We start from the raw sequence: 21,393 nt of genomic DNA on the forward strand, positions 1-21,393 counted from the left end.
TAATATAATTTGGAGAATGCTACGAAATATTAATATAGATTTTGTCCTGCAATAAAAAGTTATTAACTCTAAGCAATATAAGCCATGAATGTCAATAATGAAAAAAAAAATTATCAAAAAAACTCGATATTTGACTCTACGAAATCAAACTGTATAAAGACTGTTCAATAAAATTCTTTTCAAATATTTCTTTCAAGCTATTTTCTTTCAATTTAAATATTTTAGAAATACATGAGATTTGGTATTAATAAATTATAAAAAGGTATTCGGACCAAAATTATCTAAAAAAGTATTGAAAAACAACACCGTTACTTCTAACCCAATATTGTACGGCACAAATTTAGAAATGAAAGGTTTTTAATGTGTAATAAAGAATTTTATAATTTACAAAAGTCCTAAATAAGTTTAGTTTGATTTTGAAAGAAGTATTTTTAAAAAATTAGATAAAAAATAAAGAAACTCATACCAGATATAACAAATTAACTTTTGGTTCAAGTTGAATATTATATGAATAGCATAAACCGTTTTAATGAAATGTTTAAAATTCAAATAATTAACTAAATGTTTGAACTTAAATTTTTTTTTTATTTATTATTTCCAAAAAAATGTTATGAAACATAATATTGGGGAAAGAAGCATGATAATAAAAGTTGCAATTAAAAAAACAATTCCTTTGTTTATTTTCCCATAATCCGCAAATACAAGTGGGTCTTTTGGGTCAAGCTCCCAAAGTAAATCTATAATTCCGACCCCAATCCCCTGAATTTGGAACTTTGTGATGAGATAAATGTATTTAAGCGCAATTTTTCTGACTAAGGATTCAAAGACGCTTAGTCTTTGTTTAGACGATAAATTTAAGTTTTCTTCTATATAAACTTCGGGTAATCTGTAAAACTTTGCAACTTTTGTTATCAGGTTTATGTAATTTTCACTAGGAAGTGCTGGACTAATTTTTTTAGATGATTTACTTAATTCTGTTAAATATGTATAATTTGAAAAATCATCTTGTTTTTCCAACAAAAAATCAGTAAATGTACTATCAAATATCATATTTGAAGTTTCTGTGAAAAATGTCATAACTTTTAAATCAAATGAACTCTGATTTTTTGATTCACGAATTCCTGAATTAGAAAATAGCATGTTTTTCTGTGAATTTTTTCCAGAATTCTCAAAGTTTAACTTAATTATTACGGCATTTGTTTCAATTAAAAGGTTATTTGGTAAATACTTGACGTATTTCCTGATCATTTTTTTTTCGTAACTATTTATTTCAATAATTACTCCATAAGTTGCCGTATTTAACGAAGGCGTCAACGTTGGTCTCGTTCTACAACAAAATGGTAAACCTTTTGCAATCCAATTAATTTTGAAATTATCAAGTCTTCCTATTCCAAAAAGCCTAAACTCAACGTTTGGAAAACATTGCTTGAATTCGAATGGGTCCATTAAGTGGTCATAAATGAATAAAAATGTCATACCTAAATCAATTAATTTCACACATTAAATTGCATTTTGTCCAAAAAAATTTGTTAAAGTTATACCGCCAAAAATGTGGGTAAAATGTAACTAATCTGTTGAAATTATAGGAAAAATAATTTATTTTTGAAAGTTTTGATCATATGATTATAACTATTTGCTTCACATGAAGGATATATATTTGTCATCTGTCTCAAACTCCAAAAAAAATGTTGAATATTCAATAGGGAGATCTCAATTAAAGGTAAGACTAAATATTTAGAGTCTATTAATTATCAAAATAACCTTAACTTAATCACGTATCCTCATTCATACTTATTAGGACGAAAAAATTGTTAAATGTTGTGAGGTTAATCAAATTCATGAAAGGTCAAATATCTACTCTAACGTCAATTATTTTAGAAATAGACATTTACAACGATATCAAGTAATAGAATATTTATTAATTAAGCACAAATCATTTACATTCTATGTCAAAAATAAAGTGAAAACTAATGAAATATTGTTAGATAAAATTGGAAATGAGTTCATTGGAGAAATCGGCATAGATTTGGATATTGAAAAGTCTAAATTCGTTGTTTATCCATTAAAGCATGTAATCTCTCTTAGCGAACAGGTAACCACTTTAGGGATGCTAATAAGTAACGGAGAGGGTCAAATATTAATAGAAGATCCAACTCATAGAGTTAAAATTGTTACTTCAAGCAAGACCTTATTTGGCAAAGGTATTTATTGTTTTAACCATTTCGTTATTGCAAGAGGCAAAATGAATAAAATAACTCAGAGTTTTCATGTGGACCTGATGTTCCATCCTCCAATCCAAAATATTGATAAAAATGTAGCAAATGAAATTCTATCCAATTTATTTTCAGGCATAAATTATACTTTATTAAAATCTGAAGATAGAGAAAAAAATATCAAAAATCAAAGCTTAAACAAAACAAAATTTTTTAGAACTACAAAATATTTGGAAGATTTAAAGATTAAAGTTCAGGTATCGAAAAATGATTATTGGGTAATTTTTTCAGATATTATGTTAACAAGCATGAGGGTAATTGAAAATTTACGTAAAGTGTTTTCTGGTTATGAAAAAATGATTAAAGACTCAAACATTAATATAGGATTTATTTTATTAGGCAATTTTATTAATATCGACTTTGATAAGAATGGAGAAGATTGGATGGAAGATAAAACTTGTGTTGAAAATGATCATAATTTTAGCAACGTAAATGAAAAAGGAAGATCTAAGAGTCTATCTATTTTTAACTCAAACTCACGTGAAAATCATTTTAAAAATTCTCAAAACAATTTCAATACAACGAGAAAAGGTTTTGAAGGATTCAAAAATGTTCTGAAAGAATTTCCAGTGTTGCTTTCAAACTGCAATTTCTTCATTATTTCTGGTCCAAATGATATTGGGCCCGATTTACTTCCTAAACCCCCCCTTTCTAATTACTATGCATCATACTTATCTAAAGTATTTCCAGATTCGAAAATTCATTTTCTTTCGAATCCATCTGTTATCGATGATAGTGATATTAAGATGTTTTGTTCAAGGTATTCTCTAACTAAAGAACTTAAGGAAAAGACTTTATTTTCTTACTGTGGTACAAAAGATATGGGTTTCACAACCCAATGGAATATTGAACCTGAAACTTTAGAAAACATTATACCACAAACTGTGTTAGGCCAACAACACTTAACTCCAACAAGTTCCAATGTCATGCCAAATCTAGATTATTTCTTATTTTTACTACCAACCCCAAAAATATTAATTATTGGCGATTCCAGTCCAAGCTACTCAGTCAAATCAATAAACCAAACTTGGATAGTGAATCCAGGGTCTTTTAATAACACATGTTCATGGGTCCAGTATAATGTTTTAACTGATTCAATTGACCATGTATGGTTGTAATCAATATAATGATTATTGATCTTCAATATTTAAATTATTGAAATTAGTATACTAATCAAGGTACTTATGAATATATTCTTTCATTATTTTCTTGATTTTTTTTACGCAAATTAATAATTGAAATTCCTGCATATCTTCCTAAACTCATGATTGTATAGACAGGATTAATTCTTGGCAATATTTTTAAAAGAGACGCATCAACAATACCTAAGTTTCTTGTGCCTGATAATAAAAACGATTCATTTTCCACAAGCTCTCCCAATGGAACAGATCCTGACCAATGCCAAATACTTGTTCCTATATTGTAAGCTAATCTTAAAATTTCGTCTTTATTCGAAAGATCTGGAAGTATTGGAGGGAATGTTGCAATTTTCTCAAATATTATGTTTTTGCTTTCAAGACAATCCCTTGGGTCAGAAACTCCGTTACATTCATCTGGAAATATTGAATTTTTATAATTGAGTATGATGTTATAAACATTTTCAAGCTCATCCATAAAATCTGGAGATAGTGGCTTGTTTATAAATAATCTCTCAGTTCTTGCAGATGCAAGCACGCCAATTATGCCATTCAATACTGTCATAGGGCATGAAGAGTATCCTCCTTGTTCTGCAATATTTTGAAATCTTCCTGACCTTAGCATCTTTATCACAGAACTAAGTCCAATTATTACGTTTTCTCTATCTTCTTCTTCCGATAAATATTTCCCATCTAATTCAAATTTTCCATCACTTTTTACACTTATTCCCCCCCTGCTTTTAGGTTCAGATGTAAAATAAAAAACAGCAGCAGATCTCCTTAGACATTCTAAAGGATACTGTAAAATCAGACAAATTGGTATTCCTCCACTTAATGGGTAATTTTCTGCGCATTTTTTGAATATTTCAATCACAAAATCCGTAACAATATTATTCCTAAGTCTTGGAGGGAAAATAAGTCTTGTAGCATATAATGTGCCTTCCACAGTTCTTCCTCCTCCCAAAGACTCGATATTAATAGTACTGCAGCTATATCCGCAATTTCCAGAAGTTTTTGAAAAACTTGACATGATTGGGTTTACGAAAGGGTTAGTAAAAACATCACTTTTGAAAAAAAATGGAATTGCAAATAACAATCTATCGACGATATTTGTTCCCAAATTTGGAACTTCTAGCAATGGCATTATATTCATATTTTGTAGAGATTCAAGAGGTCCTATCCCGGACTTATAAAGTAATACAGGGGTATGGATTGCCCCTGATGATAGTATTATCATTCCATTGTCATTTAAACAAATTCTTTTGGCAAAGATACTTCGAATTAAGTCTTTAGAAGGTTTTATACCGTCCTCAATACCAAATTCATTGGCCAGTTTTCCTGCAGTTATATTAAAAAATGGGTATTCAAAGTCAGAATATTGATTTTTTAACATAACTCTTTCTAAAATAATACATTTTGCATTTAAAACACTTTTACTAGAAAGTGCCGATTGAAAACCCATTTTATTATAATTAAATTTTCCTCCTAAATTTGCATTCCTTAAAAATGGAAAACCTGTGCTTTGAGTTTTGTTTCCTCTAATCTCTCTCTGTCCTTCGATTTGTTCAAACTCTACTTTTGTTACAAGATGGTTTGTTAAAATATCAACAGGACTTGTTTCAATGACCGTATTATTTTTGGCATTTTGATAATCAGAAAGTAAGATATCTGATGACATTCTGAAACCGTGGTCACTTACATTAAATAGATTGTATACTCTCCAAGTTCCGTTTATTCTATTTAAGCTGAATTCTGAGTTCGGGTTTTTTTCTGTCACAAATCCAATATCTTTAAATGCATTCTCCATAGGTTCAACAATTGGGAGATCCTGATCGCCTTTATTACTAACTCTATTTACAATCCAATCATAACTCTCTTTCAAAATGGTTTTGTTAAAACTAGCTCCTGAATTTTCTTCTAAAAGTTTGAAATATTCTGGATTTTCTTCCATGATCATTCCCATATTTATTGCTGTCCCACCTCCTAATACATTTCCAATATGAGTTCTTATTCCCTGTTTAGTAATAACAAGTTCGCTAACTTTTTTGTCATCCACAACACTTCCCATTCCTTTTATATCACGAGTAAGTATTGATTCATCTAGCCTAGCACCTCCTCTTTCTACAAGCAAAACAGAGTATTTCGAGTCAGCAAGAGTTCTAGCTAATGCGCATCCTGCAGCCCCACCCCCAACTACTATATAATCATAGCTAGATTTAATATTCCTCGATCCAGTTATGATTCTTTTAGGTAAAACGAAAGCTCTCGCACTTATTTTTTCAAAAATACGAAGCGCATTTAGTGAAAATAATAATAAAGTGAAATATAAAATATTTTTCATAACTTCGTAAATATTAAAAAATAAATATGCAACGGGGAAATTAAAAATTTAAATTAATATTAAACAATAATTACTTATACGTATTCATGATTTAGTTATATTCTGAAACGCTAATTTGCGACTATTTTTTTTTTCTTAAACTATGTTATTGAAATAATAATAAAAGTTAAAGAAAAAAATATGATACTCATTAAAAATAGTATTGTTGTATGAAAAAATGATATATTTGAATTTTTTATAAATTTTTTCATATCTTGGATTGATTTTTGCGTTTTTTCTGAATTTACAGCTTGCTCTTTCTCTAAAATAAATAAGACCTAAAAACTATTATTTTTCTTTTCAAATTTAAGGAGAAAAACTTACTTTTTTTTCACTTCTAAGTAATTCTTGAAATCTGAATGCAGAGCACTTCATTTCTTCAGCTAGTTCAACCAATTCATCTTTGAATCGCTCATTTATAACTTTTATATCAAGCCTATTATCAATATTTTCTGGTTTCAAATTATTTTTCGAAGTAGGTGGCAATTCTAAACTATGCTCTGCAAATTTAGTTGAATTACTTTCAAGATATTCATAAATATTTTTGTTTGGCTTCAAATGTGAATATAAATTTTTGATATTTTGGGGTTGATTTTCATCTCCTAATAATTCTAGATTTAGCTTATCTTCCAATTTCAATTTTAATATCTCTATTCTTCCAAGGTAATCATCTTGCAGTTCTTTATTGCCGCTAATTTGGAGCTTGACAGACTCAAGAGAGTGTAATATCTTTTTGTATGCAATAATATTAATTATGCTTTTGTCAAATGTTACAAGCATTTCTGAACAGTTAGTTCCGAATGCATATTCTAAAAATTTATCTTCTTCAAGTACACATTCAATATTGTATAATAGTACATTAGACCGGTGCATAATATTCATGATATCTCGGTTACATAATAGCCATAGTTTATCAATTTATAGAATATTTAGCAAATATTGTTAATAGGAAACATTTATTCATATATCTAATTTAACCGCCCTAATCAATTTATTTAAAATAATATTCTAATTTCAAGCAAGAAACTCAATTCCACACCTTTTACATAGTAATGAGGGAAAATTGTGTGTTTTAAGGAAAGAATGCAGGCTCAAGCTATTACAAATAGATAGTCATGAAAGTTAAATCAACCTTTATTTTGCTAATTTTTACTCTTAATTATCTCACATCTTATTGTTCATTAAGGAATACTAATGGTGTAAGTACATAAATAAAAAAATTATTAATTATTTGTAACATTTTATTAGAATGGAAACAAATTAGTTGAAATACTTGAACCAAAGGAAATGAACAACGTAAGAGATAATTTTCAAAAGTCGAATAATAATTTTGAGCTTTTAGGTAACTTCTGCATTGAGAATCTTTCCTTTTGTTTACTATGGATATATTTCAAGGCTCAGTTTAAGTAATTTAGATAGCAATATAGTGGAAAGAAGGCTAGAAGAATTATATCCTTTTTTGCAGAAAATAGCCTGCACTGCTTTGAATTGTTTAAGTATGTTTAACTAAATTTACACAAATAGTAACACTCAATCTCACAGTGATCTTTAATCCTATTCCCGGCTCAGCTATGACAGTTTCCGCTCTTTCATGTAAGTGGAATAAATAAAGAAAATAATTTATAATTGCTTTAGGGATTCTTTCATTTTCAACATTGAGCAATAGCGTATTACCTTACTTGTTACAATACGCAACGGGTCTTCCTCAAGCACTTTACTTTTCTTTGCAAATTTCCGAATTTCAGATAATTACTTCACCTGTCAGCCTAGTTAAAGAGGGAGATGTAAGTCGGAACACGTCTTTTTTTTTTCGAATCTAGAACAGAGCTAATAATTGATGCAGATATTTGGAAAACTAATTTCCCATAGGGATGGAGATAATGCTATACATGATCTACTAGTTTCTCCATGTGATGGCGTTTTGCAATATGTTTGGCCAAATGTTTCAACACCTACTGTTGCTTTCATGCTAATTGCAAGGATTCAATGTAATTTGAAAATACAAGGATAGTGAGGCAGATTGAAATATCTTAATACTAAATAAATTATAATAGTTTGATAATTATCAAACACGCTTTTTCTAAATTGTTCATATTACAAGAAAATGACGTCATCATATTTGATTATTAGATCAAAAGGCGGCTTGAATGCACGCAAAATCCCCACTGAGCGTTTTGATGTTTTCTAAATCAAATTTGTAGAAATTGAGAGAATTTATGTAAATATGCAGATTAATTACCTAATTTTTTCTGTATTTTCTGCGTTACTTCTTGGGTTAAATAGTCCAGTATACGCAATAACTACTGAGTCAAATGAATATGTTGCTAACACCAAAAGCAAATCTAGAAATAGACTTAGAAGATTTTTGGATAGTTTAAATAAAGTGGAACTCAAGCTTCCCAAGATAACCAGAAAAAATGTGATTAGTGAATATACTGTTGAGGATTTAGTCTCAAAGTTGCGAGAAATAGAGAAAACAAGAAGTAACACAAAAAATCCATTCAAGAAAATAAGATGTCTCATTCAAGAGTCAAATATTAAGAAAAAAATCAGTTCATTACTTAAAGAAAAGAGTGAAGAAGAAAAGTTCGAAAAGTTTGAAGAAGAATTTCCAATGGATTATTCTCCAAAGGCATTATCTGAAGAGGGGTCTATATCGCCCTATATCCCAGTAGTTGTTGAAGACTACAAGGACGTAGAAGTTGCGTCAGGAGCATCTATTAGAAATGAGGGAATTCAAGACGAGATTAAATATCTGACATCGGAGGATACTGATCAATCGACTAGTGGAGAGTTGGATGATTTGGCACATCCAATTACATCAGAAACTGGCAATGAAAATGAAGGCACTGAAGATTCCGTTACGGAAGACTTTGAAAAAAAGGAAGTTGTAGAAGACAATTTGGAAGACTATCAAGCCAAAGATGTGGATGGTGAAAGCCAGTCAAACGAGAATGGGCAGCAAACAGATTCAGATCTGCAAGAAAACGCAGATAGAGGAGAAAAAGACAACATTCAAAGCAAGGCAAGATTAGCGAACATTTTTAAAAGAAAAAAGTTAACTGCTTCCGAAAAGCTTGAAAGATTAATGTCACTTAAAAAAGATATTGAAAGCAGGATTTCTAGTTCTAAGAGTAAACTCCTTAGAAGAGTTTTGGAAATGAAACTTAAAAGAGTGAATCACAAGATTTCTAAAATAACAGATGCGGCTGTAGATACAGTTACTGAATCAGGCGAGATTGACATCGAATAGGTCCTATCATACATATACACCGCTATTAACTAAAACTGCACGAGGAAAGTATACTTTATTACATAAATCAACAGTTATAAAAAAAATAAAATCGATTTAGATCTGATTTGAAAATAACTGCCGACAAGTTAAAAACAGGCTTTTAAGACCTAAAGGATTTAAGACTAAATGAGACATTTAAATGGCAAGATATTTAGGTAATATGATAGAGAAATACACTGCATTTATTCTGTTCTATAGTAAGATTCTGGTATTATTAGATTTAAATCTTGCACCACGTCTTGTCTAAGAGATACCTCTATTTTTTTTTTGTACACAAAATATTAAGAGAATTATTTCTTGATTTATTCACAATGTTTAAACTATTTAGTTGTTTGTGCTGTCAAAATGTTGACTTGAATGAAGAAAGGTAAGTCATATTTGACAGTTTAGATGAATTTATATCTTTTTTTACAGAATGGACACAAGATTATTCACAAGGTTTCCTTCAACGTATCATCTTAGGACTCTTTTTGACGAATATGTAAGTTTTCCTATTCAACATTATATAAAGTAAGTCTAATTATTGGTAGAGCTTAAATGGATCAGATATTTCTGAAGGAAGCGAAGTTGGAGATAATCATGAGTGTCAAAATGAAGATCGTCTAGAAATGATTGTTGAAGAAGATAATGAATTTTTAGAAGATGGACTTTATGATAGAAATTCTCTAAATGCGAGTAGGAAGGTCACTGAAAAAAGTGAAGTTGATGTAATGAACATAAACAGCAATAGAAGTTCATTGAACACAAACTCTGGATCTAATACGAATCGATCAAAGCAATCGAAGAGGAATAAAAGGAGGAGCTACAGGAAGTGAATATCGCTTATCCAAGAGTATGCTGAAGATTTGCAATAAATAAGCGGTTGGCTAATTGCAATGTAAATTTCTTATTATACAGATTAACGCGCTTAGAAAGCTGATAAATGTTGTAAATAGTTAGGTTTGTAAAAATAACTAAAAAATATTGACACTGCAATGAACTCAATAAAGTTATTAGTAGAGTCATTCATAAGTTCAGGAGATATCTGTGTTATATCGAAGAGTTATTGCCCATACTGCATAAAAGCAATCAATAGCTTGAAAAGCGCTGGATATTCACCTTTGGTTATGCAAATCGACGGTAGAGTAGATACTAAAGAAATTCAAGATTACTGTAGGGAGCTAACTGGAAGTGGAACTGTCCCAAGAGTATTTGTTAAGGGAAGGTTTATAGGAGGATGTGATGATACCCTGAAGCTGTTAGAAGACGGCTCATTGAGTAGTTTTGTTGAAACGATCTAGGCACCTTAATTTGTTTTTTTCTTCATACTTGTAACAGTATTTTTGCTCAATTGCGAATTGTGCGTTGTATAGCAAAAATGTCTAATTAATACAAATTTAACTTTTGTTTATTTCTATCCATCCCACTACCAAGATATTTGCAAGATCAAGGAGCCGCGCATTCACTGTGGGGCATGCAATTCGGATATGCTTAATGGCGAATAATTTGAGGATTTCTTTAAGACGTATATATTCTTTATTTTTATTACATTGTAAAGGGTGTTATATTTCTCTAAAAACGCACATTAATTACATGCACATTACAAATTAAGTCTGCGAAGCTTTAATTTTTTGCGATTAAGAAGATCTCCAATTGTGGTCTAACTACAGTAATAAATTTTGCAGATTTAACGAATGAGAAAAATATATTGCAGTTTTATTTTAATTCTTTGGATACTACTGCTAACACAGCTAATATCAGAATGTACTTCTTCTAGTTTGGATACTAAATCTGAGGATTTAAAAGAAGTGAACGAAGTTGATGTCGTACAAGAAGGTAGCAATGCACCGGTTCCTACACATTTAATTAGAGAATATGGTTATTATATATTAAATGATAATGGCTTCAGCCAAAATTCACTAATTTGCAAGTTTGAGGATGAAAATCTACAACTTAAATACATAAATTTCGCATCCACATTGGCAAATGTCACTTCAAAGTTGTTATTGAATATAAAGTTGACAAATTCCGTTCAATATAATATTTACAACAAAATATTTAGTAGCATTTTGCATCTAGATGGTAAAGGCTCGGGATTTCATTATTTCCTAGGATTAAAAGATATGTATGAGCAATTGAAATATATCAAATACAAAGAGTTTACATTTAACGAAAAAGAATTAGAATCTGAAATTAAGGGTTCTATGGAAGAATTAGACAAAATAATAAATAGTTTATCAGAAAAAATGGATCAAACAAAAAGTGAATTCTGCATGAGCTTATATCTTTTTAGATTTAAAGGTCTAAAGCAAATCATGTTGGCTATTCGCGGATTGCTATCACTTATTCTGACAGGAGAAACTTCTGAAATAAATGCCCATTTAGATACTCAGTTTAACAAAGTATTTGATTTGATTACCCTAAATATAGAGTATTTAGGCATGTACAAGTCAACTTTACTTGAGATTAATACAAAACTGGAGGAAACGTTATTAGGATGTTTAGATGCAATTGGGAATTTAAATATTCCATTATTTGGGGGGAATGGCCAAGATAGTCAACTTTTAGATATTATTTCAAAGTCTTTCAGAATGTCTTTTGGTAATGATAGCTACAAGAGATCTGCAAGTGATTTTGGATCTGCATTGGATGAACTTGCGGAAAATAAAGTATTTTATCGAATGAATTGCGAATTAAAAGTTTCTAAATTAAAAGAATTCGTAAAGTCTCAGAAAATTAATGTGGATAACAGCTTCAATATTTCAAAAAAAATTTTACAGGATTTAAGAAACATTCCAATTAATCTTGAAATTGAAATGCTGAGATATACAATCTTCAAAGAATATTCAAATAGTAATATGCAAGGTGTTGCATTTGATAAAATAGCTAGTCAAATAAATAATGAATATTTACGTGGACTGATTATTTTTATTTCCGAGTTTCAGGTTCAATTGCAAGAAAGATGCTTAAGTTTAATGCAAATACTTAATTTTACAGAATTAAAAGGTTCTTTTCTATGGTGGAGTAGTTATTTTGATTCCGCCATAAATGAAAATATATTAAAAGAGGATAAATTGACGGAATTATCAAGAATACTGGATATTGCAATTTCATCATTCATTAAAGTTGATTCTTTTGAAAGTAAAATAGTTAATCTTTTGTCTTTGGAGCCTTTTTCAAAGTTAATTAGAGATTATAAAATAGATGACAAAAATTTCAACGAACTTATTAATAAAGTTCAAAAGCATTCAAAATTAATTATGTTAACTAACTCTTATTATTCGAATTATGGCACATTTACGAGTAATGGATATTTAGATACAGAAAATTCAAAGCCTTTACAAGATTTATTTCAAAATAATAACATGCAACAATTTGAGGATTTATGTAAGATTTTAAGGTCCAATTCTAATCAATTATTTAAAAATGAACGAATTCGTTCAGCTTTCAATAACGTTGACAGAACTGTTTATTTGGAAGTTCAAAAATATAGGAGAGAATTAGAAAGATTTCGGGCGAATATGAGTTCTACAAACATTTTATTCACTACGAGTATTGGGTATAACGATCAATACAACTTAATTTTTGAATTAATTGAAAAATTGTTAGTAGGAGAAAGAAATTTTGAGGCATATATCTCTAACTATTTAGAAATGAGAAATTGTATTGGTAATCTGAATTCTGATTATTCTCAATTAACTGGTATAGCTCATCCAGCTTTAAGAGAAGACTCAGAGGAAAGAATATTCTTTGATCCAATGAGAAATAGGCTTTTGAGATTCAGAGATGAACTTATGGATAAATTCAATAGTTTATTTGATGAACGAATTATTAGTTCTATTGAATCAGTTTTTGATACGTACTTAAACGCTCAAATTTATCTTTCTGGTTCTTTATCTCAAATGATAGGATCTAAGGAAAGCCCAGAAATGCCTTTTAATAAATATGACTTCAATCTACTATATGGCTCAATTGTGAGAGCTGAAAATTTGTTATTTAAATCTAAAGGTATAAAGCCATCAATTTTTCCTGAAAAAAAATTGAAGGAGAGAGTTTCTTTTCTTTATTATATTTATAGATCTTATGTACAACAGATTTCTAATTTAAAAAATTATTTGACTGAATGGAATAATAATATGATTAAAGAAAGCACCTTATCTAAAATTAATCCATTAAAATTTATGAATCTTTTAAATTTTAGCTTTGATTCAATTAAAAAACAATTAATTCAAATATTTGAACATGGCTCTCTAAATAAAAACATTGAAAGAGAAGTTTTTGGGGAAATTGAAACTTTATTCCTTTGGATAAAGTCTCAGGAATTTGAAAAGCTTCTAGACAAACTAGATATAATATATAAATCAGAAGGTTTAATTGATTTGATTATGAATGGCAATTCTATTTCCCTATCGCAATCATTTATCAATAAAGTAGAAAGTATGACGGTTTTAGATAGTGAATCTATTAAAATAAAGGTAGAAGACAAAATGGCACCATGGGTTTCTTATATTTCTGCATCTGACTATCCTGAAAGCATACCCATAAAGAAAGAAAATATAAAAATTACTCATTTGGGTTTAGATTCAGGTTGTACTGTGGCATATTTGGACAGAATAGAAAACCAGAGTAAACCACCTGAAAGTGAAGAGAGCAGTAATTTACATAAACCATACAATGTTGTTGTGATCCATTGTAGAATTAGTGATATAACCGGAGAGACAATTCCCGATTTTCTAAAAAGAAGAGCGCAAGTTAAAGATTCTGGATCTGTGACATTACCTGATTTTGTAGTTAAACAAATTGATAAAGAGTTTTATCTTCATTACTTGGCAGTTGATTTTTCTCTAAACTATTCTCTGAAAACAATTTACGAGCTTGAGTCCACAATTAAACAACTCTTTATAATGATCCCTGAATTTGACATTGATTACTTTCTTAATCTGGATAAATTAGTAATTTCAGGTAATAGGTTCATTATTGATTTAAATGAAGAGTTTATCAGAACTGCTTTAACTTCGCTCATAACTTATTACTCAGAAATGGATTTTACTTCATTTTCCTTTCTTTACAAGTCTAATGTTGTGGTTTTGGGATTTCCTACAAATAAAAATGGAAAGCTAACTAGGATTCGAATGATTGGAAAATATTCTGGTTTTGGAGGAGAAACTCCTGTTTCATTTGCAATTGTTGATCATCAACCATTTCAGCAAGATTCTTCGTCTCTTAATAAAATTCAAAAGGGGCTATTTCAAAGTGCTATCTCTAATTATGTTTCAATTTATAAGAATCTTGCCCCACTAAATAATTCTCATGGGCAAAATAGAGAGTTTGCCTGGATTGTAAATGAGAGAAGCCACATATTATACATGTTACTTTTAAGAAGTAAAATTGGAAGAGAAGGCTTAGCATCAAAGGGACTTGGTTTGATTTATCCAGTCGCGGATGATGCGCAAAATGAGCTGCAGATCAGTTTTGCAAATGTTTTTTTTAATTCTATTTCCAGACGAAGAAGTCTTAACAACTTATTTTACGACGTAACTAAGAATAAGTTGATTATTTTAAATAATTCTGACAATATTCGTGCGTATTACGACATTGGTTTTTCAGAATTGGCATCAGATACACAACTATTCATTGATATGAGCATTTCCCAAACAAGCATTCTTGATGTTCCGGTTTATGAATCTGATATTTCACGAACCACTGAGTCATATCTATCTGATTCGATGCCTCTCTTTTGTTCTTCAAGAAGAAACTACCATGACAATTCAATTTTACTAAACATTAATGAAAATTTTTCATATTCTGAATTATTATCATATAGGTTATTAATTAATATAATAAACCCCAAAATACAACTTAAAGTTCGAAATTTACCTAGCCAATATGCATTAAGAAAAATCTTTAATTTTGGAAAAGAACTTTTATTGGACTTTGAAAAGCTTAGAATTTCGTATAATTTACCAATAATGAATATTAACGGTAATATAGGAATTTCGACGATAAGAGAAAATATGAAGCTCTTCCTCAAAGGGATGATTCAATACACAACATTCTCGCAACTTGAAAGATTTTCACTTTATATTTCACCGGATTTATTCAGATACAAAGTTACAATTCCAATTACAAACAATAAATCTATTATTAAAACTGAAGACGAAGTTTTTCAGTTGAATGGAATTACCTACTTTATTATTAGGTATTCTGAAGAGACTATTATTTCTGATCTTTCAACTTTAGTTGAAGAGGTGTTTAATGGAAGAACAAACATTGTTTTTCTGATGAAAGGATTAGATTTAAAACTTTTAAAGCCTGGAGACTTACCTTCAGATAGCAATCCTCAAATTCATTTAATGAAAAGGGTTCCTATTGAGTTTATTCCGAGCGAGCGTATGGTAAGAATTTATGCAAGTAGCTATGATACGGAAAATTTACAACTTGTACACCGCATAATGTCGCTTTATCAGGGATTTGATCTTAGCATAGTAACAGATCATGAGGAATATTATTATTTTAGTTTGCTTTGTTGGGATTCAAATAATGGAACCTCAAAACACTGTTCATATATCCAAGTATTTAGATACCTAAAGTCAAATATATTTGAGAAATTGAAATTATATCAAAACTCATTAAATAATAATATTTCCTTATCTTTAATCGCTGAAGAAGGAGAAATTTTGTCACTAGATTTTATTGGTCTAAGTGTGATTTCTAGGTTTGGTGGAGCAGTTTTACTTAAAGCCGAAAAATACTATGAATTATTTTATAACTCTGAACAATACTGGGACTTATGTTCTTTTGTTCAAGAATTTTACAAATTCTCAACAGATTTGCCTATTAAAGCTATAAATTATGATCCAAAAATAAAAGATATTATTTTCAAACCAGATTTTTCGGAATGCCCAATCCCAGAGATTACAAACTTAAATATCTATGCCACTCTTCCTCATTTTATAAAATACAATAACAATCCTCAAGAATCAGGTTTTGTATTTACACTATATAATTCTATTCGGTACCAAACGCTTTCAATCCTTCTTAATTATTTCCTCTCTGGAGAAAAAATATTTATTAAACACGAAGGTATTGAAGATGTTTCTGCTCCGGAATCAATACTTGAAATACTTGGATACTTCGATATTAGAATTTTAAAGGATTCTTCTTTAATATCTTTATTCCTTAATGAAATATCATTAAAAAGTACAGAAGTTGAAAGCGCAAAAATAGTTTCAAATCAAATTAGATCAATAATACCAAATTCAACGGTTGTAGGCATTAATATTCGTAATGAACGCATTTTCTAACTTAATTTCAAAGAATCCTTTTTAAGCCAAGACTAATTATATAATTACTGCAAAAATTAATTACTAGGGATTGGCTATACTGAATTTTACAATTGTAAAATCTTAATATTACAATACTTATTAAAGAGAAAACTGTTTAACTTTTAATTTTAGTGATCTAATAGAGCTTTTATGATCTATATTTGTCTTTAAATTTCACTGCAATATAATTAATTTACTTACATTATAAATGGCAAAATGTGATTTTTAGAAAGTTCTAATTTCATTTATATTGAAGGAGTTAAATTGCCAATCGAAGAAATATAAAAATCTATGACTTCAGAAAATAAATCATTGCTTTTCCGGAATAGATATAAATAGTAATAATGGAAAAAATTTGCTAAGCGATCATAAATATTGATATTTTGAAAATCAAGAAAACTGTCTCCAAATGAGACAAGTATTTTGGCAATGAACTAGTAATCGGATATTTCTTTTTTAAAATAAATTCATAAATCCATTCGTTCGTGATTACTTTCCCAAATAATTTTCATAATTTGCCACTAATTTATGCTTATATTTAATTTAATATTATAAGACTTCTATTTATATTGCATCTCTAAGTCTCACCAGTGAAATCAGTTCCTAAATAACTTGATTTTGAATGCTCGTTATTTGTCTCTATTTGTTTCAAAATTTGATCACTAGACAGATATTTAATCAAACTTTAATGAAAAATTGGTTTTTTAAAATTAAATTTCGCTTTTTTTTTTTTTTTTTTTTTTTTTTAAATTATTCGTAATAGATTGAAATTCAGACATTCTAATTATCGTTTTGAAAATTAAATTTAATAAATAATATTTCGGCTAGAAATTAATCATTAAAATGTTTCGTAAGAAAATTTTGCTACGTTTTTTTTTGGAATTAGTCTAAAGATAAATATTTTGGTCATTTAAACCAAAATCAATTTCAAAAATCACAAATACACTATCAAAGCCACATTATTTCAGCCTAATAAATAGTAAGTTAAGACTGCTAACCATATATTACCCATTTATTTTTAAATTGGAAAAGTGACTAAACCATACGATTCACCTGTGCTAATTTTGAACACTTTGTAAAATGCAGGTTTATAGAAATGCAGATTGGTAAAAGTTTAGCTGATAATAAAGTGAATAAACTAAAAGGTATAAAACGGATAATTATCATTAATAAATAATAATATGGCCAAATGAAACAGGAAATTAATGAAAATTGCAGTTTCATTATAGTATAAGGGTTAACACATAAGTTGTATTCAATTTACAGCCCGTTAAAAATATATAAAGCGAACATTTGGAGTCCTTTACTTAGAAATGCTGGAAATTAAGAGATAATTTGGGTATTAAAATGTATTCCATATAAGTCTTGTGTAATTTCCTATCTTCAGTTATGGAAGAATTATACCATTACCAACCGTTTATTTTCATGCGCTAGATATAATTTGTACCGCATAATTTAACAAATGAATAAACAGATTTGCAAGCAGATTCTTTAAATTTTTTTCTCAGTTCCAATAATCATTCCTTGAAGTGACTAATTATTTGAATCATCTTAATCAGAAGAATCATCAATCTCAACATAAGTTGCATAGTAATTATCCATTCCAGGTCCGGAAGATACTCCTTTGTCACCCGAACTTGATTTTTTTGCCCCATTAACTCTGCCTCTCCATTTTGATGTATATTTACGAGTACATATATTACCGGTGCCATTTTGATTATGATCCACAGCTTCTTCATTTGTTTTCGGATCTATATCAAGCTGTAATAGCTTCAAAACGTATGCTTTGCTCTTGAATAGATTCTTAGTATCTTGGTCATTTGTGCCACCTAAATCAGAAGAATTATCAGTACAAGCTAAATGAAGAGTATTCACTCCTTTAGAAACACCACTAGGTACTCCACTCATTTTAGATTTGGAATGGCCCACTTCATTACCCAAACTTGACTTTTTTGTCCCACTAACTCCGCTTCTCCATCTTGATGTATATTTAGCAGGAGATCTATTACCGGCATAATCTTGATTACGATCCACAACTTCTTCATTTGTTTTCGGATCTACATCAAGCTGTAATAGCTTCAAAATTTGTGCGACGCTTGGTTCTTCGTCCGGAGGACCAACTGGATTAATTTTGCCCTCCTCATCAGAGGAATCATCAACCTCAACATAAGTTGCATGGTAAGTATCCATTCCTTCAGCAATACGTTGAATATGCCCTCCAGGCATTCCATGTCCGGAAGATCCTCCTTTGTCACCCGAACTTGATTTTTTTGCCCCATTAACTCCGCCTCTCCATCTTGATGTATATTTACGAGTACGTCTATTACCGGTGCCATTTTGATTATGATCCACAGCTTCTTCATTTGTTTTCAGATCTATATCAAGCTCTAATAGCTTCAAAATTTGTGCGACGCTTGGGTCTGCGTCCGGAGGACCAACTGGATTAATTGTGTCCTCCTCATCAGAGGAATCATCAACCTCAACATAAGTTGCATGGTAAGTATCCATTCCTTCAGCACTATGTTGAATAGGCCCTCCAAGCATTCCAGATCTGGGACCGTTTTTTCTGTTATCCGAACTTGATCTCTCTGCGCCTGTATTTTCTACTTTCCATCTAAGTTTATTTTGTTTAGTTTCGCTAGGTATAGTCTTCGGGCTTCTAGATAAAATGGAAAGATGGCTTTTAAATTTATCTTCATAGGAAGTTTCTAAATTAGTTCCTTTACTTCCACTTTGTAAAACAGGATTTTTTTTACCGACTCCATTCAGTGGAAGTTTCATTGTTGAACAATATTGAGGCTTAGCAGGTACGATAACCTCATACCAGCAATACAGATTTTCAACTCTTGCGCCTTGTTCGAATACTCTGCTCTTTATGGCGCGTTGACTTAACAAAGGAGTATTCAGCAATTGAGCTTGAGAACGTTCTAAATCATCCAATATTGATTTTCCATCATCAACTAAACGTTTGTATCCTGATAATTTTTCAGATATAGCTTGAAGTCTTTCCTCTCTACGCCCAGAGTCTTTATCCTTTATAGATTTGAGTTTAGCTTTCAATTCTTCTAAAACTAGGTCATAAGAAGAAATCAATCTTCTTAAATATTGATCCTGAGAATGCATTTTCCTTAATTTACTTTTCTGTCCATCAACCATATCAAAAAGGCTTTTTTCACTTTTTCTAGGTTCGCCTTTTCCAATTTCAACCTTTTTGGTTGCTTCTGCAAACAAATTAGGTTTTTTTCTTCTTAAAATTATCTTTGGTTCATCTGGAAAAATACTTCCAGTAATAGGAGGGTTCTTCTGCAAATAACTTAGTTTATCGCTTGGATGTAAATCTTGAAATACAGTTGCACGCCTGTGCATTTTTCCAGATTCCTTTAGAGTCTTTAGGTGGCCTAAATACATTTTACTATAAGTTTGTTCAGGATATTTATATTTACAGTTAAGAAGAGCTCCATAATCAATTCCTTTATATTTGTCAATTGGTTCAGCATATCTTTCTGACCTGGTCAATTGTTTAAATTCGACTTGCGGAGAGAAAAAATTCTCTTTATTCAAAGTATCACCGGGTTGAATATCCATGAATGGGCTAAGTTCTAACCCATCAGCACAATTTTGAGCAACATTAGGAATTACCGATTCCAAAAGCCCAATTATTTTATCTACTTGTAACAAAGTTTCAGTATCAAAATTTAAACCATCTTGATTAAGATTGGAGTTCTGTTGAATGGAACAACATGCTAGACATACTATTTCAAGAATAATATATAAAAAAACAATATTTTTCCTTCCCAAATCTAACTTCAACATTTTTTTTTTACAGCAATCTGTTCTGAACTTTATATAAGATATTAAATTCTTAAAATAAGGGGTTTGGGGGTTGGCGGGAGACAGATTAACTTTTTGTTTTATTGAAATGCCCCAATTCCAATTGCCAAAAAAATGAAGTAATCAGCTTTTCAAATTAGGATATTAATGAATAATTATCTCGGAATAATAGGATTTGGTGTGAATTCAAAAGCTACTTCGAAGTTTATAACTTATGTAGCCTAGTTACTTTGTTTCCAACATTGACTAATATCTTCCGGCAAAATATCCTCATTTCCCTCGCAATTTCGCGAAGCTAGCTAATCTATTTGGATTTTAGAGGACTAAAATTATGAAATTTTATAGGAAAGAAATATAACAAGAAGAGTTTAGAAATTAAAGGTGCCTAGAAATTGTGCTGGTCCAATTAACGCCAAAAGAAGGCTATTCATCTGTTTGAACGTCAGAATCAGAATTATATATTTCTATTACTCTCTCGTATACAAAATAAGGGGATGCGCCTGGAATATTACTTGGATTCCTCCCTTTTATTTGTTTTCTAGGTCTTACTGGTCTTGGGGAACTGATAGCATTTCGAATTTTCCTTAAATGAGTGGCATTAGATAAAAGTTCTGGTATATGAACTAGCTGATAGATAGGTACTTTAGTTAGGTTTTGATAAATTATATTTTCATAGGTTTCTTTAAGTGTGCTTTCACTCACATCAAAATAATCATGTTCGCTGGATTTAGCAACCAATTGAAAGTCTTCTGGAATTATTTTCCGAACAAGATATATTATTTGTTCCACTGAAAGAAGGGTCTTGAGTCTAGATGCTAATTCTTTCAAACTTATTTCGCTGTTTTCAAAAGATAACGCTTCAGCTCTACTCACAGCCAACTTTGGGGAAACCTCATGTTGTGAAGTTGCAAAAATGTCAAACAATACGAAGAAAATAAAAATAAATAGTGATGCTCTTTTAGACATAATTATAGCTTATTATTTACCAGGAAAACTTCCCATTCAAAAAAATTCTTAATAGATTTAAATTTAACTCTAAACCTGTTTTTTCGATACAAAACACCTAACTCTAAATGTACAACCTAGTTACCTTTTTTTTTTTTTTTTTTTTTTTTTTACCGCTGCTAGACGGCACTAACTTTAATTACAAAAGTAAATTAGTGGTAGTATTAAG

General features: G+C 29.9%; 9 protein-coding genes across 9 annotated transcripts; 4 read left to right on the forward strand and 5 right to left on the reverse strand.

Moving 5' to 3' along the window:
- Positions 1–591: 591 nt before the first annotated feature.
- On the reverse strand, positions 592–1,476 carry cgd2_2490 (hypothetical protein, possible transmembrane domain at C-terminus; the record flags this gene model as incomplete). The annotated part of the gene is made up of 1 exon (XM_626451.1): positions 592–1,476. The coding sequence occupies one exon, from the start codon at positions 1,474–1,476 to the stop codon at positions 592–594; it is 885 nt and encodes a 294-aa protein (XP_626451.1).
- Positions 1,477–1,798: 322 nt separating this feature from the next.
- Positions 1,799–3,391, forward strand: cgd2_2500 (DNA polymerase epsilon subunit; the record flags this gene model as incomplete). Its single annotated transcript, XM_626452.1, has 1 exon — positions 1,799–3,391. A coding segment is annotated over one exon (1,593 nt), but the record flags the coding sequence as incomplete, so codon positions are not given.
- A 64-nt stretch (positions 3,392–3,455) lies between these two features.
- Positions 3,456–5,750, reverse strand: cgd2_2510 (conserved hypothetical protein; the record flags this gene model as incomplete). Its single annotated transcript, XM_626453.1, has 1 exon — positions 3,456–5,750. The coding sequence occupies one exon, from the start codon at positions 5,748–5,750 to the stop codon at positions 3,456–3,458; it is 2,295 nt and encodes a 764-aa protein (XP_626453.1).
- A 345-nt stretch (positions 5,751–6,095) lies between these two features.
- cgd2_2520 (hypothetical protein) lies at positions 6,096–6,671 on the reverse strand (the record flags this gene model as incomplete). Its single annotated transcript, XM_626454.1, has 1 exon — positions 6,096–6,671. The coding sequence occupies one exon, from the start codon at positions 6,669–6,671 to the stop codon at positions 6,096–6,098; it is 576 nt and encodes a 191-aa protein (XP_626454.1).
- A 1,342-nt stretch (positions 6,672–8,013) lies between these two features.
- cgd2_2530 (hypothetical protein, signal peptide) lies at positions 8,014–9,042 on the forward strand (the record flags this gene model as incomplete). Its single annotated transcript, XM_626455.1, has 1 exon — positions 8,014–9,042. One exon carries the CDS (start codon positions 8,014–8,016, stop codon positions 9,040–9,042), a length of 1,029 nt encoding a protein of 342 aa, XP_626455.1.
- Positions 9,043–10,037: 995 nt separating this feature from the next.
- cgd2_2540 (glutaredoxin related protein) lies at positions 10,038–10,364 on the forward strand (the record flags this gene model as incomplete). Its single annotated transcript, XM_626456.1, has 1 exon — positions 10,038–10,364. A coding segment is annotated over one exon (327 nt), but the record flags the coding sequence as incomplete, so codon positions are not given.
- A 393-nt stretch (positions 10,365–10,757) lies between these two features.
- Positions 10,758–16,367, forward strand: cgd2_2550 (hypothetical protein, signal peptide; the record flags this gene model as incomplete). The annotated part of the gene is made up of 1 exon (XM_626457.1): positions 10,758–16,367. The coding sequence occupies one exon, from the start codon at positions 10,758–10,760 to the stop codon at positions 16,365–16,367; it is 5,610 nt and encodes a 1,869-aa protein (XP_626457.1).
- Positions 16,368–17,939: 1,572 nt separating this feature from the next.
- cgd2_2560 (hypothetical protein, signal peptide) lies at positions 17,940–20,201 on the reverse strand (the record flags this gene model as incomplete). The annotated part of the gene is made up of 1 exon (XM_626458.1): positions 17,940–20,201. The coding sequence occupies one exon, from the start codon at positions 20,199–20,201 to the stop codon at positions 17,940–17,942; it is 2,262 nt and encodes a 753-aa protein (XP_626458.1).
- A 441-nt stretch (positions 20,202–20,642) lies between these two features.
- cgd2_2570 (hypothetical protein, possible signal peptide) lies at positions 20,643–21,185 on the reverse strand (the record flags this gene model as incomplete). The annotated part of the gene is made up of 1 exon (XM_626459.1): positions 20,643–21,185. One exon carries the CDS (start codon positions 21,183–21,185, stop codon positions 20,643–20,645), a length of 543 nt encoding a protein of 180 aa, XP_626459.1.
- Between the last annotated feature and the right edge of the window lie 208 nt (positions 21,186–21,393).

Source organism: Cryptosporidium parvum, chromosome 2 (genome assembly GCF_000165345.1).
Source record: "Cryptosporidium parvum Iowa II chromosome 2, whole genome shotgun sequence".
Classification (NCBI taxonomy): Eukaryota; Apicomplexa; class Conoidasida; order Eucoccidiorida; family Cryptosporidiidae; genus Cryptosporidium; species Cryptosporidium parvum.